Source organism: Galeopterus variegatus, unplaced genomic scaffold (genome assembly GCF_000696425.1).
Source record: "Galeopterus variegatus unplaced genomic scaffold, G_variegatus-3.0.2 Scaffold2963, whole genome shotgun sequence".
NCBI lineage: Eukaryota > Metazoa > Chordata > Mammalia > Dermoptera > Cynocephalidae > Galeopterus > Galeopterus variegatus.
This window is the reverse complement of record NW_007729074.1, coordinates 100,369-123,221: the sequence shown is the minus strand read 5'-3', so window position 1 is coordinate 123,221 and position 22,853 is coordinate 100,369. Positions and strand designations below refer to the sequence as shown.

At 40.5% G+C, this 22,853-nt stretch overlaps 1 protein-coding gene and 1 pseudogene across 2 annotated transcripts in view; one reads left to right on the top strand and one right to left on the bottom strand.

Annotated features, from left to right (window-relative positions):
- LOC103599439 overlaps nucleotides 1–2,039 on the bottom strand; it is a 7,851-nt pseudogene extending 5,812 nt beyond the window's left edge.
- Nucleotides 2,040–2,388: 349 nt separating this feature from the next.
- Nucleotides 2,389–22,853, top strand: part of FAM161A (family with sequence similarity 161, member A) — a 24,406-nt gene continuing 3,941 nt past the window's right edge. The window contains exons 1-5 of one of the 2 annotated variants that reach the window (XM_008583545.1): nucleotides 2,389–2,568; nucleotides 12,326–12,564; nucleotides 15,068–16,225; nucleotides 16,593–16,760; nucleotides 18,698–18,797. In XM_008583545.1, coding sequence (XP_008581767.1) covers nucleotides 2,389–2,568; nucleotides 12,326–12,564; nucleotides 15,068–16,225; nucleotides 16,593–16,760; nucleotides 18,698–18,797 — 1,845 coding nt within the window. Of the gene's footprint in view, nucleotides 2,569–12,325; nucleotides 12,565–13,205; nucleotides 13,427–15,067; nucleotides 16,226–16,592; nucleotides 16,761–18,697; nucleotides 18,798–22,853 lie in introns of those variants that run through there. The other variant, XM_008583544.1, reaches the window with a different exon arrangement.

Sequence of the window (22,853 nt, the reverse complement as noted above, 5' to 3'; positions counted from 1 at the left end):
CCCAGTGCAGGTATGCAGTCAAGTTTTCTTTTTTATGGCTCAATAGCGTTCCATTATACGCACACACCACATGTTGTTTATCCTTTCAACAGTTGATGGAGATGTGAGGTGTTTCCACTTTTTGGCTACTATTAATGCTGCTGTGAACGTTTGTGTACAAGTTTTTGTGTGAACATGTTTTCAGTTCTCTCGGGTATATACCTTGGAGTGAGTCATAAAGTAATTTTATGCTCACCTTTCAGAGGAACTGCCAAACTTTTTCAAAGTGGCTGCAGTTTTACATCTATCCAAAACATTCTGATGCATAATTTTTGTTTTTATTCGACTCTACAAATTTCATAATTTTTTTATGACTTCTCTTGTAACCCATGAATCGTTTTTTTGAAGTGTTGAAATTTCCAAACTGAAAAGGCTTTTCTGGTTATTTTTCTTTTATCAATTGCATTAACTGATGCGAGAATGTTGATTGAATCCTTTGCTGAGGCTAGCTAGCTTCATGACTTAGTGCTATGGTTACTTTTTTTTTTTTTTTTTCCTTTTTGTCTTTTTTTCGTGTCCGGCAACGGATCGCAACCCTCAGTGTCGCGCCCGCACCGGACCGGGACCGGCAACAGGATCGCAACCCTCGGTGTTGCTCCCACCCCTCGCTCAGCCAGTGAGCAGGAACGGGTCTGTATGTGGGATCCGAACCCTCGGCGGGAGCGCCACCGCGCTCCCAAGCGGCGCACTGCAGCAGTGCGCCACCGGGCTGGCCCCGACTTTTAAGATCTATTCATTTCACTGTACAAGGGTACTTCAAAAAGTTCGTGGAAAGGTTCCTATTATCTTTTAATTCTATTTTCCCATGAACTTCAAGAAGTTCCTTCGTATATAAGTTACATTTCAACACAAAAGTGCAAAACCATTCTTCCTTCTTGTAGATCTGTCCATTTCTTCTCTATATACTTTGAGGCTGTTATTAGAGTTATGCAAATTTAGAATATTGCTAGTTAACTGAAATTTTCCTGCTCTTTTATATGCACACAGAATGCGTCCTCCACAGTCATACTGTTTTATTATTTTATTTTATTTTAATCTTTCACTTGCAGTGCTTCAGCATGTGGACCTGTCTTGCTATTTGGGGGTCATGTGCAGCCACATAACTAGATGCATGTGACTGACTGGAAGTCGCTATCTTGTCACTTCGGCATCCATACCTCGCAGGCTTCCAGCTCAGACTTCTTCTCAGAACTCAGCCAGCATTTGTTCGTGTGCGAAGCAAATGCTCAGCCAAAACAAAATGCAGCCCGAAGAAGGTGAAGAGTGGGGGGGTTTGCAGGTGCTCACACTCCAGACAGGCAAACAAGGAAGGCTTGGTAAGAAGGACTCAGACCTCAGAAATAGGTTCTACACGAGGCGTACCGCATAAGGGAGAAAACACCTCAACTTTATGTCGGTGATGGCCCGTCTGTCGGAGGGCCGAGGGCGGGAGGAGGGTAGAGGACAGGGAGCAAAAGGGTTGGGAGCAGCAGCCTCGGCCTCAGGAAGCTGGGGTTTAGGTAGCAGATGGCTGAGTCTGATCCACGCCGGCTATTTTGAGGCTCGGCCTCTCTCCCTCTGTCACGTGGTGCAAAGGGAAGGCGCCATTTGAAGCGTCCAAATCCTGAGTGGCAATAGTTGATGGAGGTGAGATGGGCATGGGTGTGTCTGTGGTCACTGTTGGGTACGCGCGCTGTCCAATTCTGCCACGCCTGAACTAACGAACCCAAAGCAATGGCGGGTTCATACTACCTGCAGTCATTCCCTGGGGAGAGGGCCAGGCGCCGCCCAATTCTGGGCTTTTATTGGTCAGGCCAAGAAAAACGCGAGAGGGACAACAAACAGCGTCCTTCTGATTGGTCGATTCCTGCTAGTTCTCAAGTCAATCAAAGTAGAATTACCACACCCCTTACCATTCTCTGGCTCCAGGGGAAGACCTATTCAGTAGCGGGAGGCAAACCGTGCCTCTCTTCTGAGACCACCGCATAGTAACACTCCCTGCTTTCCTCCTCCGCCGCCATCTCCTCCTAACATATTATTTCAGTTAATAAAAATTCCCTCTTCTTCACAAAAAGAGTTGTTTCATTAGTATATTGTAAGAAGTCTGCGTTTAGGTGGTTGACGCGAAGGAGGGGAAGAGGTGCCCTGTTCAGCCCGCCAACCTTCTAAACCAGCATGTACCGCCTCGGGTGTCTGGCAGCGTGAGAGCATTTTGTGTGACTTTTGGTCCCTCGCGGCCCCTGTAGCGTCCCTAGTTACCGAGCCCCTAGTAACCGCCCGCCCCCAGCAAGGAGCCGCCAGGTCGCCTGAGGCAGCGCCGGCTTACCCGCCCCGGGCCAGCGCGGGCGCTCAGGCCTCGGAGGCGGGGTGATGGCCGCCTCGCACCGAGCGGCGAAGTTGGTGTCCTCCAGTCTCCAGACCCCGGTAAATCCCAGCACCGGAGCGCGGGTCGCCCAGTACGAACGCGAAGACCCCTTAGCAGCCCTGGCGGCAGCGGCGGCGGCCTTGGAGGAGGAAGAGAAGGAGGTGGAGCAGCCCGCGGGGCCGTCGGTAAGCAGGAACCGGACGTGGGCTGGGACTGAGCGCCGGCGGGGTGCAGGCTTAGGGCGGGTCTGGGTCCCCGCCCGGCTGAGGACCGGGTGGGAAACGCGGTACCTGTGCAGATCCTCTCTACCAGGTGATCTGTCCCACCAACTTCTCTCAGCCCCCACGGAAAAGACTCAAAACCGAGGCACTGAAGTCTTTTAATTTTCTCCAGAGAGATTGTTGTAAAAACTTCTTGGACAGCATTTATATTACTCTATTTCTAGAGAGTGCAAAGTACAGAACTCTACTCTACTCTCCAGCATTTGTTGGTAATAGATATTTCCTTTTTTAAAAACTTGAGGGAAACCGGTCTACCCCATAGTGAATAACCCATAAGAACTCAGGTGAATCAGCTGTGCGGTCGGGTGTGTGAGCAGATCTTAACACAATACATTAGAGGTGCGTGTTTAAAATCATCAAGAGTTCAGTGGATAGATCAGGCACAGATATCGATAAGCATCCAGAGAAGCAAATTACTGAGGTTCCATTGTTTCTTAAATGGCTCTTCAGAGTGGATTGAGAGCCTTTTACTGATCAATTTTCAGAGTCAAATGTGTCATGGATACCTGTCCCATCAGGTAGGGGGGCAGAGTCTGCCATCTGTTGGATTCACTAAGAAGATTGGGAGCCTTGAATACAAACTAGCAATCTGCAGATATAAACCTTACCTCCAGTTAAAGTTTCTTAATACCATATGCCCAAAGCTTCCCAGCTACAAAACATGCTCTATGGCTAATAGAAATCCCTGGATATTTTGGAATTCCAATCTCTTTATTCTACACTAAAACTGTTAATGAGAAAATCTGTAGCAACACCTTTTATGGTCAATATTTCACCAACAAACAAATATCTTGAAATTATCCAGAGTAAGGCAGATAGAGACTCCGAATGTGAACCAGAAACCGGTTTCATGATAAAGCTACCCCTCAACACAATTTGCAATAGGAAACAAAGAAGGCAAAGTGATGGAGGAAAAAGATTTGAATTGAGGAAAAGGATTTGGAGTCCTGGATTAGGATCCATTCTCATTCTCTGCCATTTGCTAGGTGATGTTAGGTCATAACTTTCTTCAATCTCAGTTTCCTTGTCTATAAAAGAACTGTAAAATTGTCTCTCTTTCCTATCTCACTTGGCTATAAGAATCAAATGAGGGAATGTGTGTCTCATTTAAAGAGCAGTTTATATAAGTAATTAATTAGTAATATAGATTAGTAATTAACAACTGCCAGTGGGACCGTCATTTGAGTGACTCACCCAAAGATTAAATTCTGCTTTGGTGTGCTGTGGTAGAGGAGTTGCAGTTATACTTCCAGAGGGCCATGTTAAACTGCAAATTTGTATTAGAAACTGGTATTACCTTAGGAGAGATCAGTTTATACAATAAGCTAGTTTCAAAAGGGCAGGATCCTACAAAAAAAAAAAGAAAAGAAAGAAAGAAAGGAAGCTAACTCTTATGAGTTTGATACTGTTCTTAGAACGCCACACATATAGGATCCAAAAGTAAACCTGGGTAAGCTGCCACAGTAGGCCTGATAACCAGAGGGCAGTGGGGCTAGGGAAAGAAGCACTGACAAGGCAGGAAAGAGAGTGCAGGAGCCAGGCTTTGCATTCTTTACAGGTTGGCTTGGTTCTCCATCTTGATTTCTAAAGGTTAATAAAAAGTAGTAAACGCAGATACCATACCTACCACACAAGACTGATTAGAGGACCAACTGTCACAATAGGCCTCTTTCAGTCTTTTGGTTTTGCCAAAGCCAGACTACCCACCACACCCCAACCCTCCCCCCCCGCCATCATACACATATCCCTTACAGGATTCTGTGCCCATATTGGGCACTGACACATGTTCCTTGAATCTAGCCTTAGTAAGAGATACCAGCTCATAGGTCCTGTTATGTGGCTGATGATAACATGGGTAAAGTAATAGTCTATAATTCATAGTTAAAAATCTCACTGAATTTCCTAATGGGGACCTTCTCTTTTTTCAGCAAATACTGAGCATTTATTAGGTGCTAGTCACTGACTATTCAGTGGTGAATGAAACAGCTGTAGCTCATATCCTCATTGGGGAAGTTAGACAATGAAAAATAAAGTAAAATGATTCTAAGAAGGGGAATGGTGGGAAAAAAATAAACAGGCTACTATAATTCAAAAAAGACAGAGGAGGGAACCTCCTTAAATGAGTTGTTAACATTTAAGACCATGCCTGATGGATGAGAAAGAGCAGCCATTTGAAGAGTGGAGATGAGAAGAGCATTGCAGGCAGAGGGAAACAGCATAGGCAGAGGCCCTGAGGTAGGAAGAGAAAGAGTTTTGAGTAGTTAAGGATCTGAAAGGAAGCCAGCAGGACTGTATAAGGGGGAGGAAGAGTGGGAGGTGAGACTGGAGAGATCACTCTGATGGAGAATGATTGGAGAGTTTGGCAAAGCAAAAGGAAGGAGACTGCTTAGGAGGCTTTCAAGGTAATTCAGATGCCAGAGGCTTGGACTTAGAGTCCAAGGATGATGGCAAGATGCAGACAGATTTCTCTGAAATGGGTAGGGCTTACTATTGGATTGGATGTGAGAACCAAGATAGAGGAAGGAATCAAGGATGCTCATTCCCAGGTTTCTGGTCGGAACAACTGCATGGAATATAATGCCATTTACTGAATTGGGGATGACTTGGGGAGGAATAGTTTTGAGGGATAGGTGGGAATCAATGTTTTGGTTTTGAGCATTGTAAATTTGAGATGCCTGTGAAACTTCCAGGTAGAAATGTCTAGGTAGAAGTTGGGCCTATGAAACTGGAGTCCTGTGGGGTCTGGGCTAGACATTATAACTGGGAGTTTTCAGCATTTCTAAAACAATGGGTGTGGACCAGGTCACCTAGGGACAAAGTGCAGAGAAAGAAGAGAAGGGGACTAGTGTAGAGTTCTTAAGAACCTCAACATTTAACTGTTAGGCAGAGAAAAAGGGGGGCAAAAGAGATTAAAGAGCAGCTACTAAGGTAGGAGGAAAATCACAAGAGTGTCCCACATTCATTGTTTTTAATAATGAGGGAAAGTGTTGAATGCTGCTAAGAGAGGGGACATTTTATCCCTGAAAGTGGAGGGAAGGAGAAAAGGGGCACAGACAGGATAGTTTTATAGATGGGAAGATGAGGGAACTTCCCCCTAATGGTTTCTGTTTTCTTAAAGATATAAAAGGACAGATCACAGATATGTATAATTAATATGTTTCAATTAAAAATAAAATTAATTAATTAATTAAAAGGTTTATTAGTAGGTGGTTGGGAGGTGGGGGTGGGAGCAGTTAGAGGAACAAGGGAAAGAAGCAGTATTGCTGGGGGATTGGGAAAGCCATCTTCCTGAAGGAACACAGGAGGTGCTGGGCAGGCCAAGTGTCCTTTAAACACTATTCCGTGTTTAATTTGCTATTAATATTCACAAAACATTTTTTTCTTTTTTCCTTTTAAAAATTACATTTTATTTTATTTATTTATTTTTTTTGGCGGTTGGCTGGTAGGAATAGGAATTTAAACCCTCTCCCTTGGTGTTATAACACCATGCTCTAACCAATAGAGCTAACGGGCCAGCTCCTAAAGTTACATTTTAGTTATGACAATAATACATGAACACATTCTCCTTTTAAAATATCAAACGTTACATATGAAGCTTGGGCCCTTTTACACCTCTCCCCCCCAAAAGAAAACCTGGGTACCCCCTCCATCCCCTTTGGTAGCCACTATTTTGAAATTGATATGTATTCTATGCTTCTGGGCTTTTTCCTGTCCTTTGTATATAACATTTTAATATATGGTGGTATACTATGTAGATATGTATGTAGATGTATAATTTGGCAACTTGCTTTTTTCTCTTTTCATTGGGGATTTACCTATGTTAGTACATGGAGATCTGCCTCATTCCTTACAAATCCTTTTCAACAAAAAACATCTTTTTCTAAAAATTCTAGAATTGCAGGTGAAAATATATAGATTATTCACAATATATATAATACACATAATAATAGAATATAGATTATGCACAATTCTTTATGGGTGCTAATTACTAATAAAGCAACAGGTGCTGGAAGGATTCATTATCTAAATGGGTCAAGCTAATCTGGGGAAGATTATCCTCTAATCTAGTGGCTGCATTTATGACATTCCACAAAAAGCTGAACATTTAAAGGCAGAGAGTGCTATTTTCGGCTCTTGGAAAAATAATGACGATGGCCTAGGTTATTTGATATACTAAATATTTTCTGGGTGGAGACAATTAAAGATGAAATTAGAAGGCTGGCTAGTTAGCTCAGTTGGTTAGATCATGGCCCGGTAACACCAAAGTGAAGGATTCAGTTCCCCATACCAGTCAGCTGCCCCTGCCCCCCCAAAAAAGATGAAATTAAAATTGGAAGCCATAAATTAGCCATTCATCTGCTAATTATTCCATCTGTTTTAGGTAAAACACTGAGATCAGTTTATCTGAAAAGTTCAAGCTAGTGTTAACAGTATTAAGCTGAAAATGCAATGGATACTGTGTAAAAGTCAGTGCATACGTATAATTTGTCAGATGTGCCACATCTCTTCAGAAGCTACTCTATATCTTTTTTTTTTTTTTAAATAAGAAATTTCTAAGATGTTGTTGGGGAAGGGGAAGAGGCGGGTGGGGCTGGCTCCATTGCTGGCTTGGGGCAGGGGGCAGGGCTGAGTCTCTCAGGACCCTGGGGTCTTCTGGCTCCAGCTCCAGCCTCCATTTTATATCTTTTTCAAACAATCTTTCCAGATCCAAGTAAATTTGATCTTCATGTAAATGATTGCTATAAGACCATCTTTTAAGAGAGATTCTAAATGAATGAATGAGAGCACATGGATGCTTTTGCCTAAAAATAGTTCTTAGGAAAACCCTTCCTGTTTTAATTATTGTTTTTGGAACATAGACCTTTTCCTTAATATTTAGTAGAATATAGCTCTTTAGAGCAGCCAGTATTTCTTTATATGATTCAGTCCTTTGTGAGGGAATAACTGTTCTCTTCCCTTGGTGGAAACTTGTATTTTTTTTTTTTTTTTTTTTTTTTTTGGTGGCTGGCTGGTATGGGGATCTGAACCCTCGACCTTGGCGTTACAACACCACACTGTAACCAAATGAGCTAACCAACCAGCCCTTGTATTTTTTTTAACTGTACATTAATTTGTTCAACAAGTATTTATTGAACATCTGCCACTGGCCAGGTACTTTTTAGACACTGGGGACACGACAGTGAACAAAGCAGACAAATCTCACCTTAGTAATGCTTACTTTTTTGGTAGTGACAGGCATGCAATACACAAACAAGTAAAGATACATAGAATGTCAGTTGGTGGTGAGTACTTCTGGGAAAAATAAAGCAGAAAAGGGGGCCTGACAGTGAGTGGAGGGTGGAGCTGTAATTTCAAATAGGGTAGTCAGTGGAGACCTTGTTGAGAAGATGACATTTGAGTAAAGACCTGAAGGAGTGAGCAAGTGGGCTGTGCAGATATCTGGAGGAAGAGTGTTCTAGGGAATGGGAACAGCAAGTGCAAAGGCCCTGAGGTAATTCTGATTCTTCAAGTGTTGGAAACACTGTAAACTGGATTCAGCCACTGTTAGTAAAATGAACTGCTGCCACCCAGATGAAGAACTGTTGCTGGGCTATCACAAGCAGACAAAAGTGGACAGAGAACTAACAGGAAGGAGAAGTCCCTTCTTTCTCCTCCAGCCTTGCAGTCTCCCTCTAGCCTCACTTTTGGCAGAGTCTAATGGGGAGCAGCTGGCAAAGCAGAAAGGTGGTTTGCAGAGCTCCAGCTCTAGCATCACAAAGCAGAGTGGTGAAGGCATTGAAGCTGAGACAATAATTTAACACCTAAAACACCTACTTTACATATCTTAAAGCCAATGCTCAAGAGGTTAGTGCCTACATCACATTGCTAAGAGGTACAGAGCCCAGGCTTGAATGGGAATTCTGACCCCACATCTGTAGTCTTTCTCCCAAGCCATAAGAACCCTCCCAACTGAAAAGTTATTTAACATCCGTCCAACTTTTTTTTCCTTTTTTTTTTTTTTTGCAGCTGGCTGGACCCTGGACCATGGTGTTATCAGCACCACGCTCTAGCTAACTGAGCTAACTGCCAGCCCCCAACGCTTTTATCTTTGAAGGGTCATAAGGGGGCTGATAGCAGGTGACTAATGGTCAGGAGCCAGTGGTAGACAGGAAATGGAAACACCTTCCCGCTTATCCTAACTTCCCTTTCCAGGCTTACTTCCTTTTCCAGGCTTGCTTCCCAAAACTGCTTTATGCGTTTTACTCCCCGTTTATCCTGCAGCTGTGTGCATCTTGCTCTCCACTATGCACACACACACCCCTGCTACTTTTGCTAATGTCATTTCCTTTGTCTAGAGTACCTTTCCCCATTTCCCATAAGCTCTCTTTGATCCTCTAGATTTTTTGATTCTTTGTGACTTAGCTCAAGTATCACCTCCTACAGGAAGCTTTCCCTTACCTTCCAAATTCAAACCAGCAAAAGTTCTCCTCCTTTGAGTACCCTTATCACTTGGTTTTTGCATCTCTTGTGACCACTCTCTACCTCCTACAGTGTTAGTCCTCCTTTGGCTGCTATTTAAATGTTGGTGTTCTCCAACATCTCCATCCTTGGGTTCCTCTCATCTTGTTGCCCATACTCCCCAGGCAGCCTCCTCCACATCCAAGGCTGCACCTGCCATTTCTGTGTGCATTGCTGGTTCCCATACCTCCATTTCTAGCCCAGCCTTCTTACCAGGTCTCCAGACATATAATCTATTTCCTTGACTTCTCTGACTGCTTCACTATCCCCTCAAATTTAACGTGTCTAAGACAGAGCTTAGTTTCCTTTCCCTAAAACACTCTCCTCCCCTGTGTATATTAATGAATGGCAGCACCTCTATCTACCTAGACAGACATCACTTCAAACAGAAAATAAATCTTTTCAGTTCCTTGCTCCCAATCCAGGTCATTATCGAGTTGGTGATTCAATCTTCTAAATCTCTCAAGGCAGCCTCCTTGCTTTTGTCCTTGGTACTGCTCCCTTAATTCTGCCCTTAATATCTAAAACACATCTAGGTAATAGCCCACTAACTGCTGCCACCCTTCCTTTACTCCACCCTACTTGCCACCAGAAGAATCCTGAGCATTATGTCACTCCCCTTCCTGACATCCTTCAATGCTGCTATTACATGCAGCCTGGCCTCCAGGCTCTTGGATGGGGCTCTTGACTTGCCTTTTTCACCTCATTTCGCACCCCTCCTGTGTACATGTTACCTGTTCCCCATCCCCACTCATCACTATTTACCTCTCTCTGAGCATACCATGCCTGTTCTCGCCTCTTATAGCTAAAAATTCCTCCCTGCCCTTGGGAGGAGCATGGTATATCTTTGATACCTAACACATTTGGGATTGAATCCTAGCTCTGCTGCTTACTAGTATGACTGCAAGCAGGTCACCTACCTCTTCTGAGCTTCAGTTTCCTCATTGAGAGCAGAGTACCTGCCTGTTGAGTGGTTGTGAGATAACATGATGGATGCTCTAGCACTGTGCCTCAGATATTTTTGTTCCTTTTTCACTGTTTTCCTGATCTGGTAGACTTTGTCCTCATCCAACCTTCTGTCTCCAGTTGGCTCACTTCTGCAAATTCTGCCTCTTCATCTCATAGTGTCTGATATCACAACATACATGGTCATGCATCTGTCTCTGTGCTCAGTTGGAAGCAGCTTGTAGAATCAGGAGTTCTGTCTCATTCTTTTTTTCTTTTTTTTTTTTTTTCATGGCTGGCAGGTATGGCGATCCAAACCCATGACCTTAGTTTTATAATGCTATGCTCTAACCAACTGAGCTAACTAGCCAGCCAAGTTCTGTCTCATTCTAAGTCTACTGTTGATTATGTACATGTCTTCTCCTAAACTAGCTGGATGCTTCTTGAAGGTAGAGTTTTTTTTTCATCTGATTTGTATCTTTCAGCAACTAGCTAAATGCTGGATGTCCCCCAGATATTTAATGAATGAGGAAATCAATAAAGTACTCATCCCATGATAAGGTAATGGCAGGGAGCACATACATAAACAACAGAAGATAATTAAAGTTGTTTGACATACATAAAGCAGGTCTCTGATCATAGATTTGTTGGTAACAAATTTCTCCTTGTCAATTCTGTTGAAGAAAACTTGTTTTCTTTCATTTGTTTCCTCTGAGTTACCCCAAGTGGCATAACACTGGCCTCTTTACATGCTTTTAGCCCATTAAAAAACACCATATTTATAACTATTATTTATAATTGACTTTTCTGAATTTTCCTGTTGGGAGAAGCTAAACAGATTTATTTTCTAGAGTGTTATCAGATTGTATCTATAGTTTTCTTTTCTTTCTCTTTTGGTAGCTGGCTGGTACAGAAATCCGAACCCTTGACCTTGGTGTTACTAGCACCACACTCAACCAACTGAACTAATTGGCCAGCCCTGGATCTACAGTTTTCTAGAGCAAATATGCATTTTTCATTTTGAGTTTGTTCCAGACAGGCTAAATTTAAAACCATGGTTGGCAGCCTTTTATTCATAGTATTGTAAATAGTTTCAACTGTTTTTCAACTGAGAACATACTAAAATTTTATATTATGGAGAAAATGGAGTTTTATCTCTTTACTTGCTTCAACTAAAAGAGTTGAAAGGTATGTAAAAGGATTGAGGGGAAAAGTCCAGTCAGACCCTTCCAGGCATGACCTATGTATAGAACAACTACAACCTCCTTGTTCTGATGTCATTCCCAAAGTTGCTGTCACCCACGGGAGCTACAGCTCTTGTTGCCCACAGGAGCAGCTGTTCTGAAAGTCCCTCCCGCTCTCTCCCATGGTCTCTTTTTTTTTTTTTTTGTCTTTTTTCGTGACCGGCAACGGATCGCAACCCTCAGTGTCACGCCCGTACCGGACCGGGACCGGCAACGGGATCGCAACCCTCGGTGTTGCACCCGCACCTCACTCAGCCAGTGAGCGGCCGGTCTGCACGTGGGATCCGAACCCTCGGTGGGAGCGCCGGCACACTCCCAAGCGGCGCACTGTAGCAGTGCGCCACCGGGCCGGCCCTCTCCCATGGTTTCTTACTCCCTCTTGAGCTCTTGCCTCATTGCTGGGAGGGCTTCTCCCTGGCTCCTTGATAAGCCACCAAGAACTTTGTCCCTGCTCCCCCATTCCATCCTCCATCCTCCTGCCTTCTCTCCACTGGCACATCTTGGGAGCCACACTGCAGGAGCCCAGCCCGACAGGGGAAGGAGCACACTGGGCTGTGGTTGCTTCGTTTGCAGCAGGAGGAACTGTGTTCCTCTTCATCTCAGTTAAAATTTACAACTCAGAAGGAGGCTCATTATAGAAACCCTTTGTAAAGTGTGGTTTGGCACTATCCTATTACAGCGTGAATATAATGAGTTAAATACCTTTTGTTGGTTGATCTGGGAATCTAATCTTTTATTAAATGGATTAAAAGACATTTATCTTCTGGCAATTTGGTCTTGTTCTCTCTTGTTCATAAAATATCATTGGGGGAAAATGTACACAGCCCACAAGTAACCCATTATATGTACATAGCCCACAAGTAACTAATAACCTAACTAGGTGGACTCTTTAAGATAGTAGCATTTGGGTCAGTATCAGCTTAATTTGCCTTTCAATTCCAAACACCATATAACGGGTGTTTTCCCCCCACCAGGCTAATTTTAACACCAACTCTTCTGGGGTGGATGAACATGCACCAATAAGCTATGAGGACTTTTTGAACTTTTCTGATGTTTACCACTCTAATGAAGAGTATTTCAGGAAACTAGAAGAGCTGAAGGCTGCCCACATAGAAACTATGTCAAGATTAGAGAAAATGTACCAGGATAAATTAAATTTAAAGGAAGTTCAGCCAGTGATCATCAGGGAAGATGTTTCTAGTGTTTCTTCCAGGTAAGTTTGCACTTAATGTCATTTGTGGACTGTAAAATAAAATGTATATTTAAAAGTGCAGAACAAAATTTTTCAGAATATTTTTCCTTAAATATCCCTTTGCACTTTTTTTTTTTTGGCATCTGGCCAGTATGGGGTTCCAAACCCTTGACCTTGGTGTTATTAGCTCCATGCTCTAACCAACTGAGCTACCTGGCTGGGCTGTGGTTGCTTCGTTTGCAGCAGGAGGAACTGTGTTCCTCTTCATCTCAGTTAAAATTTACAACTCAGAAGGAGGCTCATTATAGAAACCCTTTGTAAAGTGTGGTTTGGCACTATCCTATTACAGCGTGAATATAATGAGTTAAATACCTTTTGTTGGTTGATCTGGGAATCTAATCTTTTATTAAATGGATTAAAAGACATTTATCTTCTGGCAATTTGGTCTTGTTCTCTCTTGTTCATAAAATATCATTGGGGGAAAATGTACACAGCCCACAAGTAACCCATTATATGTACATAGCCCACAAGTAACTAATAATCTAACTAGGTGGACTCTTTAAGATAGTAGCATTTGGGTCAGTATCAGCTTAATTTGTCTTTCAATTCCAAACACCATATAATGGGTGTTTTCCCCCCACCAGGCTAATTTTAACACCAACTCTTCTGGGGTGGATGAACATGCACCAATAAGCTATGAGGACTTTTTGAACTTTTCTGATGTTTACCACTCTAATGAAGAGTATTTCAGGAAACTAGAAGAGCTGAAGGCTGCCCACATAGAAACTATGTCAAGATTAGAGAAAATGTACCAGGATAAATTAAATTTAAAGGAAGTTCAGCCAGTGATCATCAGGGAAGATGTTTCTAGTGTTTCTTCCAGGTAAGTTTGCACTTAATGTCATTTGTGGACTGTAAAATAAAATGTATATTTAAAAGTGCAGAACAAAATTTTTCAGAATATTTTTCCTTAAATATCCCTTTGCACTTTCAGGGAAGATGTTTCTAGTGTTTCTTCCAGGTAAGTTTGCACTTAATGTCATTTGTGGACTATAAAATAAAATGTATATTTAAAAGTGCAGAACAAAATTTTTCAGAATATTTTTCCTTAAATATCCCTTTGCACTTTTTTTTTTTTGGCATCTGGCCAGTATGGGGTTCCAAACCCTTGACCTTGGTGTTATTAGCTCCATGCTCTAACCAACTGAGCTACCTGGCCAGCCTGTACTCTTAATGATACAGGGAGGTGGAATTTTATTCAAAATGTTTAATGGCTTATTAGCTTACTAGGTGACCTCATGCTTTGAGTGTCATTTGGTGGCCTTTTGGTCTTTTCTCTCTGACTCACCATTCATAGAACTGTAAACATGTATCAAAATACTAGTCGAGGCCATTTTAAATAATGAATATTAAAGTTTTATTTTATTTTATTTATTGGTCGTTGGTTGATACGGGGATCTGAACCCTTGACCTTGAGGTTATAACACCATGCTCTTAACCACCTGAACTAAATGACCAGCCCCCTAAAGTTTAATTTTAAAAGCTGTTTATAATATGTATAATATGTGGATTAAAGATCTAATACAAAGATTTCATCACTAGGAGACGTGAATCTGATTTATGTTTTCAAAAAAGTCTGTAATTTCAAGACCCATTTCTGTTGTGAACTTGCATTCTTTGAATCTTGAGGCAAGTCCTTTATCTCATCCAGTCAGTGCTGATTGCTCATCTCCTGTGTGCCAGACCATTCCTGGGCACTGAGGAGTCAGAAACAAGATGCCCTCAAGGAACTCAGAGACTACCAAGGACCAAAAATTGCATCACAACATGTTGTAAAAGAGTGTTAAGGAAACAGAGGAAGAAGCAGTTGATCGTGCCAAGGTGTCGTGGAGGGATGTAGGCAAGAATTTTCCACCAAAGTGTCACATCTGAGTTCAGTCTTGAAGGAGGAGTAACAGGTACAGCAGATGCAGGAAGCAAGGGGTGGCCTTCTAGGCAGCAGAAGCCAGATGTGCAAAGGCAAGGCAGCGTGAGAAACCAGGGTGTGTGTGAGGAATTTCACATGACTAGAGATGACTTAACAGTGGTGACTTGGGGGAGGAAGTGGCAAGAGGTGTAAGACTGGACAGGTGGGCAGGAGACAGTCTTGAAGGGCTTTATAATCTAAACTTTATTTTGTAGCAATGAGCAATCATCAGAAAGTTCAAGCAGGGGAGTGACATGATCAGGTGTATATTTTAGGTCAGTGACTCTGGAAAACGCATGGAGACTTTTATAGAGGTTAGGCACAAGGAGTTCTGCCATCTCAGGCTCCTCTTCTGTCAAGTAAAGGAGTTGGACTAGATAATTTATAGGCTTCTCCCAGGCCTTCTCTAAATAAAAGTGATCATTTTTTACAAGCCTTATCCAGCTCCTCTTTTTTACCTAATTATACCCTTACCTTAGAAAATATATAACACTATCTTAATTTTTATATTTGGTCACATACAATTGAAAGTGTAACTTAATCATTCTTCTCACTTAGATCTTTATCAGAAAAGAACTCCTATCACCCTGTCTCGGTAGTGACATCATTTTCGGAGCCTGATTTAGGTCACTCTCCCACCTTGTATACATCTTCCTCTGAAGAAGAGTTGCCCAACTTAGAAAAAGAGTATCCCAGGAAAAACAGAATGATGACCTATGCTAAGGAGCTCATCAACAACATGTGGAAAAACTTTTGTGTTGAAGATTATATTCAGTATAAAGATACTGACTTCCAAGCAGTTAGAAAAAAAAGGAAGAAACAGAAAGAATGGGTGCCCACGATTACAGTACCTGAGCCTTTTCAAATGATGATTAGAGAACAGAAGAAGAAAGAAGAGGCCATGAAATCTAAATCAGATATTGAAATGGCACATAAACTCAAAAAAGAAGAAGATTCAGAGTGTAAGAAGAAATTCCGAGCCAATCCAGTTCCTGCCAGTGTCCTTCTCCCCCTGTATCATGATTTAGTCAAGCAAAAAGAAGAACGGAGGAAGTCTATCAAGGAGAAAAACAAAGAAGCTCTTTTGGCCTTGCAAAAGCCATTTAAGTTTATTGCAAGAGAGGAACAGAAGCGAGCAGCCCGGGAAAAGCAGCTGGGAGACTTTTTTAAGTCTAAAAAGAAAACAAATCAATTTAAAGCCAGACCCATACCTCGATCTATTTATGGTTCAACTAGCAGTAACAAGTTAAAAGAAGAAGAGCTCTACAGGAACCTTAGGACGCAGCTGAGAGCCCAAGAGCTTTTGCAGAATTCATCCCCTCTGCCTCGTAGGTCAGCCTGCAGACGTTTCAGGAACCCCAAGTGTCCTGAACAGGCTGAAAAGTTGAAGTGTAAACACAAGGTTAGGGGCCGGACTCATGATTCTGAAGACCATCCTGAGGGATATCAGAAACAGCTTTCAGAATACAAGTGTCCAAAACTCTTAACAGTCTGTAAACCATTTGATCTTCATTCATCCTCACATGCATCTACTAAGAGAGAAAAAATTTTGGCAGACATTAAAGCAGATGAAGAAAATTTAAAAGAAACACGTTGGCCTTATCTGTCTCCAAGGCATGAGTCACCAGTAAGAAGTGCAAGTGCAAAGTCCATGCCCTGTAACTGCAACCCTCCAATGCCCACAGTATCTTCCAGAGGACGAGAACAAGCCACCAGGTAAATAACAAGGACAAAACTGACCAACTCAGTTACTACACTAGTGTGTGCAGCTCTGTTGATTTTATGTTGATGAATTTGAAAATATTAAGAAATTATTATTATATCTGTAAGATATTTTACTCTATAATATAGAAGGAACATTTTGCTAGAGGGTGTTCTAAGAAACGAATGTATTTTCCATTTTATGAAACTTTGGGGATAGAAAAGTTTACAGTCAGCCTTGATTGGCTTTTCAATTTCACAAGTCAGATCCTTCTCAAAAGATTGCCTTTTTTCCAACTTTTGAATTATCCTATGTTAAATCTTTGCTAAATAACATTTTCATTGGCTTAAAGTGAATTAAACCTTAGTTTGTTGCCCTCAGGAAATCACTTGAGGAAAAGAAAATGTTGGAGGAAGAAAGAAATCGGATCCTAACTAAGCAGAAGCAAAGAATGAAAGAATTGCAGAAACTCCTGACAACCCGGGCTAAGGCTTATGACTCACATGAAAGTTTAGCTCAAACGTCTAAATCCAGAGTAAAATATCTCAGGTATCATCAAAGAATCCTGAATCTCCAGGTCATTGGTTTTCAAATTTTCTTTCTTTTTTTTTTTTTTCCTTTTTGTCTTTTTTCGTGTCCGGCAACGGATCGCAACCCTCAGTGTCGCGCCCGTACCGGACCGGGACCGGCAACGGGATCGCAACCCTCGGCGTTGCGGCCGCACCTCGCTCAGACAGTGAGCGGGAACTGGTCTGTACGTGGGATCCGAACCCTCGGCGGGAGCGCCACTGCGCTCAAATTTTCTCTTTCTTAAATCAATGGATAGCAAGATATGAACAGATTGAGAATGGTATATCTATTTTAGTCTATGGATTAAAATTATTCTTGGTTACTTACACTCAGCACACCCACACCCACCCCTTATGGTGAGAACCAACATATGTACTCACTTCTATGGTGAGAACCACAAAGCTATGTTGAAGAACAGAAATATTTTCTATTGTGGCCACAGTTAATAGTTGTAATCTTATATCAGCATCTAATCTTTTTCTTTATATTATTTTTGATTGCACCATAAATACAGTATTGAGAAAAATCTTGATTCACACAGATAAAGCTCTTTTTTAATAGCTTGCCATGTAATCTCAGAATATTTTTCAATAAACAGATATGTCGAACAGTTTTGTTCTAAGGTATGCATGAAATCTGATAGCACAAATTAACACATTGAGGTTAATTAACATCGGTTATGTGATGTGTTAACACATGTGTTAATGTTCACTAGTACATGTTGCATTTTTTTTATAGTTTCAGTATTAAAAAATAAAGATATTCACAGAATCCTTAGAACCCCTTCACAGAACCTAGAATTCTGCAGTACAAAGTTTGAAAATCAGTGTTCCAGATGTTGAACATAAAAATGTTCATGTTTAAGTAGAAAAATATCTCCCCCAAAGCCGGGTAAGTAATATGATTTATTAATTTTTAATCTGATTTATAAGAACCAAAATATATGTATTTGCTTTTAATTACAATGAGTATTCCTTTATAATATAGCATTAATTTATTGATAGAGGGAGCTTGATTTGATGACCTTGAGCAGAAAGTTCCTTAGAAATATACTATTAACCCTTGCGAAGTAAACTAGCTTTCTCATAACACCAACTTGTATATAATTAAGCATAATTATACTTTAAAGTATAATTATTTTCTCGAATCCATGAAATATTATTATCTTGATAGCGTTAATATATCTAACATACAGAAAATAGCATAGTTCAATTCATTATAGGATTTGGTCCAAAAAGTTAGTAACTTTATGGTAAATGTATGTATTTGGTTCCCATTCCTCTGTATGTTATATTCTCATGCTTCCCATTTCTCCCCTGACCTACTCTCATTTAATCAACTTTTTGCCACTAACCTTTTCATTATAGGATTTGGTCCAAAAAGTTAGTAACTTTATGGTAAATGTATGTATTTGGTTCCCGTTCCTCTGTATGTTATATTCTCATGCTTCCCATTTCTCCCCTGACCTACTCTCATTTAATCAACTTTTTGCCACTAACCTTTACGAGATCTCATTTAGGGTAAAAAATAAGAGCAAGGTCTTGTTTTCAGAGGAAATTTCTTAAGAGAGGCTATCTAATTTGGGACAAATTTTCTTGGTTTTATACACTTATAAATAATATAAGAGGGCATTCGTTCGTCTCTTCAGGCCAGTTTGAAACTCCTTCATACATTATTCCTTGAAGATTTCAGGAGTCAAAGTACACAAACTGTTCCCAGGGCATAAAATGTGTGTGCTCAGAACCTAGGATTTTTATTCAGCATTCCATGGGAATTCACATTCTAGAAAAGGCACCATGGTAAACTGTAAGCTGTGCTCATAATTTCTGATTTGTCATCTAAGCTACATATTATATATGCAAGTTCTTATTTCTTAGATGACCTTTTAAAATTTCATTCCTTTTATTTAATTTTAGAAAGAGTGAAAAGGAAAGGATGAGAGAATATCAACGAGAACTAGAAGAAAGAGAAGAAAAATTAAAAAGGAGGCCACTACTATTTGAAAGAGTTGCTCAGGTTGTGTTTGTTGGAATTTAAGAGCTATTGTCAGCTTTTTTTTTTTTTTCAACATCTTCAGCTCCTAAATATACAGTACATTTTTCCTATGTGTTATATAATTATTGAGACATTATTGTTGCTGTGACAGCTTTATCAAATCAGCCAAGTAAGTAATTTTGCTTAAAATCTGAACATTGAATCTTATTGATGAGGCACATAAGCTTAATAAAGTACATGATGCCAATCCAGTTGTTCTCACAATATTAGTTTAACAACCTGTTTTTAATGGCTGATCTTTTTCAGTACTAACTTGGTCACATATTAAGGTGAGGCTTCATGATATTATTTGTAAGTCTTTGAGGAATTAAAAATGAAACAAAATGGCTAATTGAATCAGATTTATTTCTATTTTTTTTTTTTTTTTGAGTCTCTAACTCAATCTTATCTACAATTACTAAAAGGACTTCCTTTCTGTAAGAACAAATTGGCCTTAAAGACAGTGGACCCTGATTTTACTAAATTTACACTGTTTTACAATCTTTTCCTCAGGGAAATGTATCAGTTTCATGTTGTCTTCTTTGTCATCATAAGGGAGGGGTTTATATGGGTGACATGGCTTAATAATAGATGACATCACTGGAGGTTACAGGTGCTATTTGGTGAATTTCAAGCTGTTATAATTGGAAAATAGACAATTGGAACACTTACCTGTGATAGTTGAGCATAGTCACAGGACTGTACTTACCAATCACTCACTGAGGACGATGGACGTATCTTGTGGGTTAATCTGAACCTTATAGTCTCTCCAAGTTGTATAATCCTTTTACTTACTGATTTTGATATAATTCTATGTAATTCTTTTTGTTTCCAGGGGTTGGGTTTTTTTTTAACATCTCAGTTTCAATTTAGGAAAAAAAAATCATTTTAAGCTGTTCTACATTATGCAGGATAAAGTGATTGGCTTTTGGTGCAAAGAAGTTACCTGCAGCTCCGAATTGCAAGTTTTTAGGTCTGCATCTCTGGTAATCTCTACCCATATTTCCCATAGGCAGATTACATTCATCTTGCCCCCATCTAGATCCTCCTCTTGATTTCCTACTTTAGTTGGGGGCATAATTTAGATGACTGGGAGCTACTTTTCCTCCCCATTCAGCTGGTCACTGAGAGACCTGTTAAGTTTTCTTCCTAAATAATTTTCAGATCTGATTTTCACCATCCCAGATGGTGAAATGCCAGGTAAAACCTCTATTATTTCCTATCTGAATTTTTATAATAGTTTCACTGGTCTTTCTGCCTTGCTCTTTGCAAAGCCATCCATTACATCTTCACCTTGCCCTTACCATTCCCCTGCCAAAGTAACTCTTGATAGTAGTGGCGATCGTCCATTCTCAACTGATTCCGTTCCTTCCCATTTTCAATGAATGTTATCAAGGGGTCTTGTTATTAATATCACCAAACAATACTATAAGGTAAGCCTCTCCATATTACAGATGATGAAGAAACTGAAGTTCAAAGAAGGTATGTAACTCATGAGGTTTACAGTTAGTAAATGGTAGAACTAGGATTTGAACCTAAGTTGATCTGCTTCTGAACACATAATCCTAAGCTGTCCTGCTTCCTTCCAGAAGATAAATCCACAAGTCTTAGCATGGTATACAGAACCTTCCGTGATCCCTGTTAACCTCTTTAGTCTATCTGCCATGGCACTCTCCCGCCACCCTGTCTTCTCCCCCATGTACACTCTTTACTTTTAGGCCATACCAAACTACTAGATTTTTAGTTTCTTTTTCTCTTTTTTGGGGGGCTGGCCAGTATAGGGATCTGAACCCTTACCTTAGATTATTAGTTTCAAACTTGAAGTCTTTATTCATGTTGTTTTCTAAACATGCTTAGAGCCTTTTTCTATCTTTACCTAACTTCTACCTGTTCATGTCTTAGTGTACAGTTGATTCTTGCATTGTTTCCCAAGGTCAGGTTGGGCGCCATTTTCCTCTGTGTTCTTTTCCTAGCCTGTGCACAAGTCTGTCTTTGTTCCTACCACATTGTGTGGCATTTATCTGTGTAATGGTCTCTTCCTTCTAGCTAATTAATTTTAAGGGTGGTGGTCAAATGTATGCCTGGCATCTAGCACCTAAGACAATGTCTGGCACAGTGGAGATGTTAATAAACATTTGTTGAAGCCAAACTGAGCAACTGTGATCAAATTAGCCAGATAATGACATTATATTTTCTTCCTGGGGTTAGCCCAGTCTGAGAGCATTACTACTCTGACATAGTAGCAATGAATGTCAGCATTAATAAGCAGTTTTGTTATGCTGTGAATTTCTACCGTTTCTAAGCACCAGAGAAAATGTGGGAAAATAAATGCTGTGTGCGAAATTAAGCCCACAAAGTAATTTTAAATATTGAAAACATAGATTATTTTTATAATTTATGAAACATTTGGCCCTCACATATGCTGTTTCCTTTGCCCAAAACACTTTTCTCCCCCCATATGCCCCTACCTCCTGTTAGGCCTTGTTATAAAATAAGTTTTCAGTAATTATTAAATAAATGAAAGAATTACTATAAACTAAGCTTCTGATTATAAAAAATAAATATTTTTTCCCTTCAAACGAGGGCAATTATTATAGACAAACTTTCATCATCAATTGTTATTTTAGTTCCTGGAAGAAACAAAGCTAATCTTTTTTGGAAGGATCTTTGATAGTAAAAAAAAAAAAAATAACCATACAGTTGTTTTAACTGTTCCTTTTATTTCATAGTCTTTACAGTTCTTTTGCATAGTGAAATGCAGAGGGGAAATACTTGTTCTAATTAGGAACAATTACACATTAGTCTTCTTGATGCAAAATATTAAAAGCTAATTAATTATATATATACAAAGTGACCGTGGCCAGTAGATCACCATTGCTTTGGTTTTGTTAACATAAATTAGAACATTTTTTTCTTGCAGTCTATTTTGCTATGACTATTGCTGCTAATTAACAGCTATTATTTGTTTGTTTGTTTTTGCTGGCTGATACAGGGATCAAACCCCAGACCTTGGAATTGTCAGCTCCATGCTCTAACCATCTGAGCTAATAGAACACAATAGCTGTAGTTTAATAAATTTACTTGCAACTTTATGCATTGTCCATTTATAGGAGTTGATTGATCACACTGTTGTTATCCCCTAACAGAATATGCCTATGATTCATTACACAGCAACCATGTTGTCTTGTTTGGAGATCACAGGGTTTATTAACTGAGTAGATGTTAAATTGAATTTTAATGTTAAATTCAGATGAAGCCTTACTAGCATTAACTTTGATTAATATCTTTTAAATCTCTTTTATATTTAATCTGCTTAAATCAGAATATGCTGTACTTAATGCATTCAGAGTTAGGTTTGGGGTTTCTTTAATCTCTATAGTCTTCGGAGCATAGTTCTCATTTCTTACTCTGCCATGACTTTCAATTCTGCAAGGCTTGTCTCTTGGTATTCACAGCACCTGAATGCATTTTTACTTACTTTTCTAAAAATTGTTCTTATTCAAAGTGGGTACATTTTAGCAGCAGTTTGAGTGCTGCTTTTTCAGTTTTTCAGAGTATCAGTAATGCACTGGTGATAGTTTTATCCATTATAATCTATCTTTGTTATTTTCGTTTCTCCTGTGGAACCCTAGACTCCACGGTCCCTCATTATGCTGGAGTCCCTAGATTAGGCAAATTTCTGCATTGCTGAAGTCAGGCATTAGGCCACCTTCAAGCTCCAGGATGACCACTACCACTTAGAGAAAGCAGCACAATGGAGTAGAAAAGACCCAGGAAAGGGTCAAGAGACTTGGTCCTACCACTCACTAGCCTTGTGACCTTAAGCAAACCATTTAACCTCTGGGGGGCTCTTGGTTTCCTTATTTGTTAAATGTGGGGGTTAGGCTGGGTGCTCTCCCACTCTTTCCATTATGGGATGCCACAATTGGTGCATTGAAACTGGGCCATTAGGGCCGGCCCGGTGGCGCACTGCTACAGTGCGCCGCTTGGGAGCGCGGTGGCGCTCCCGCCGGGGGGGCGGATCCCACATACAGACCG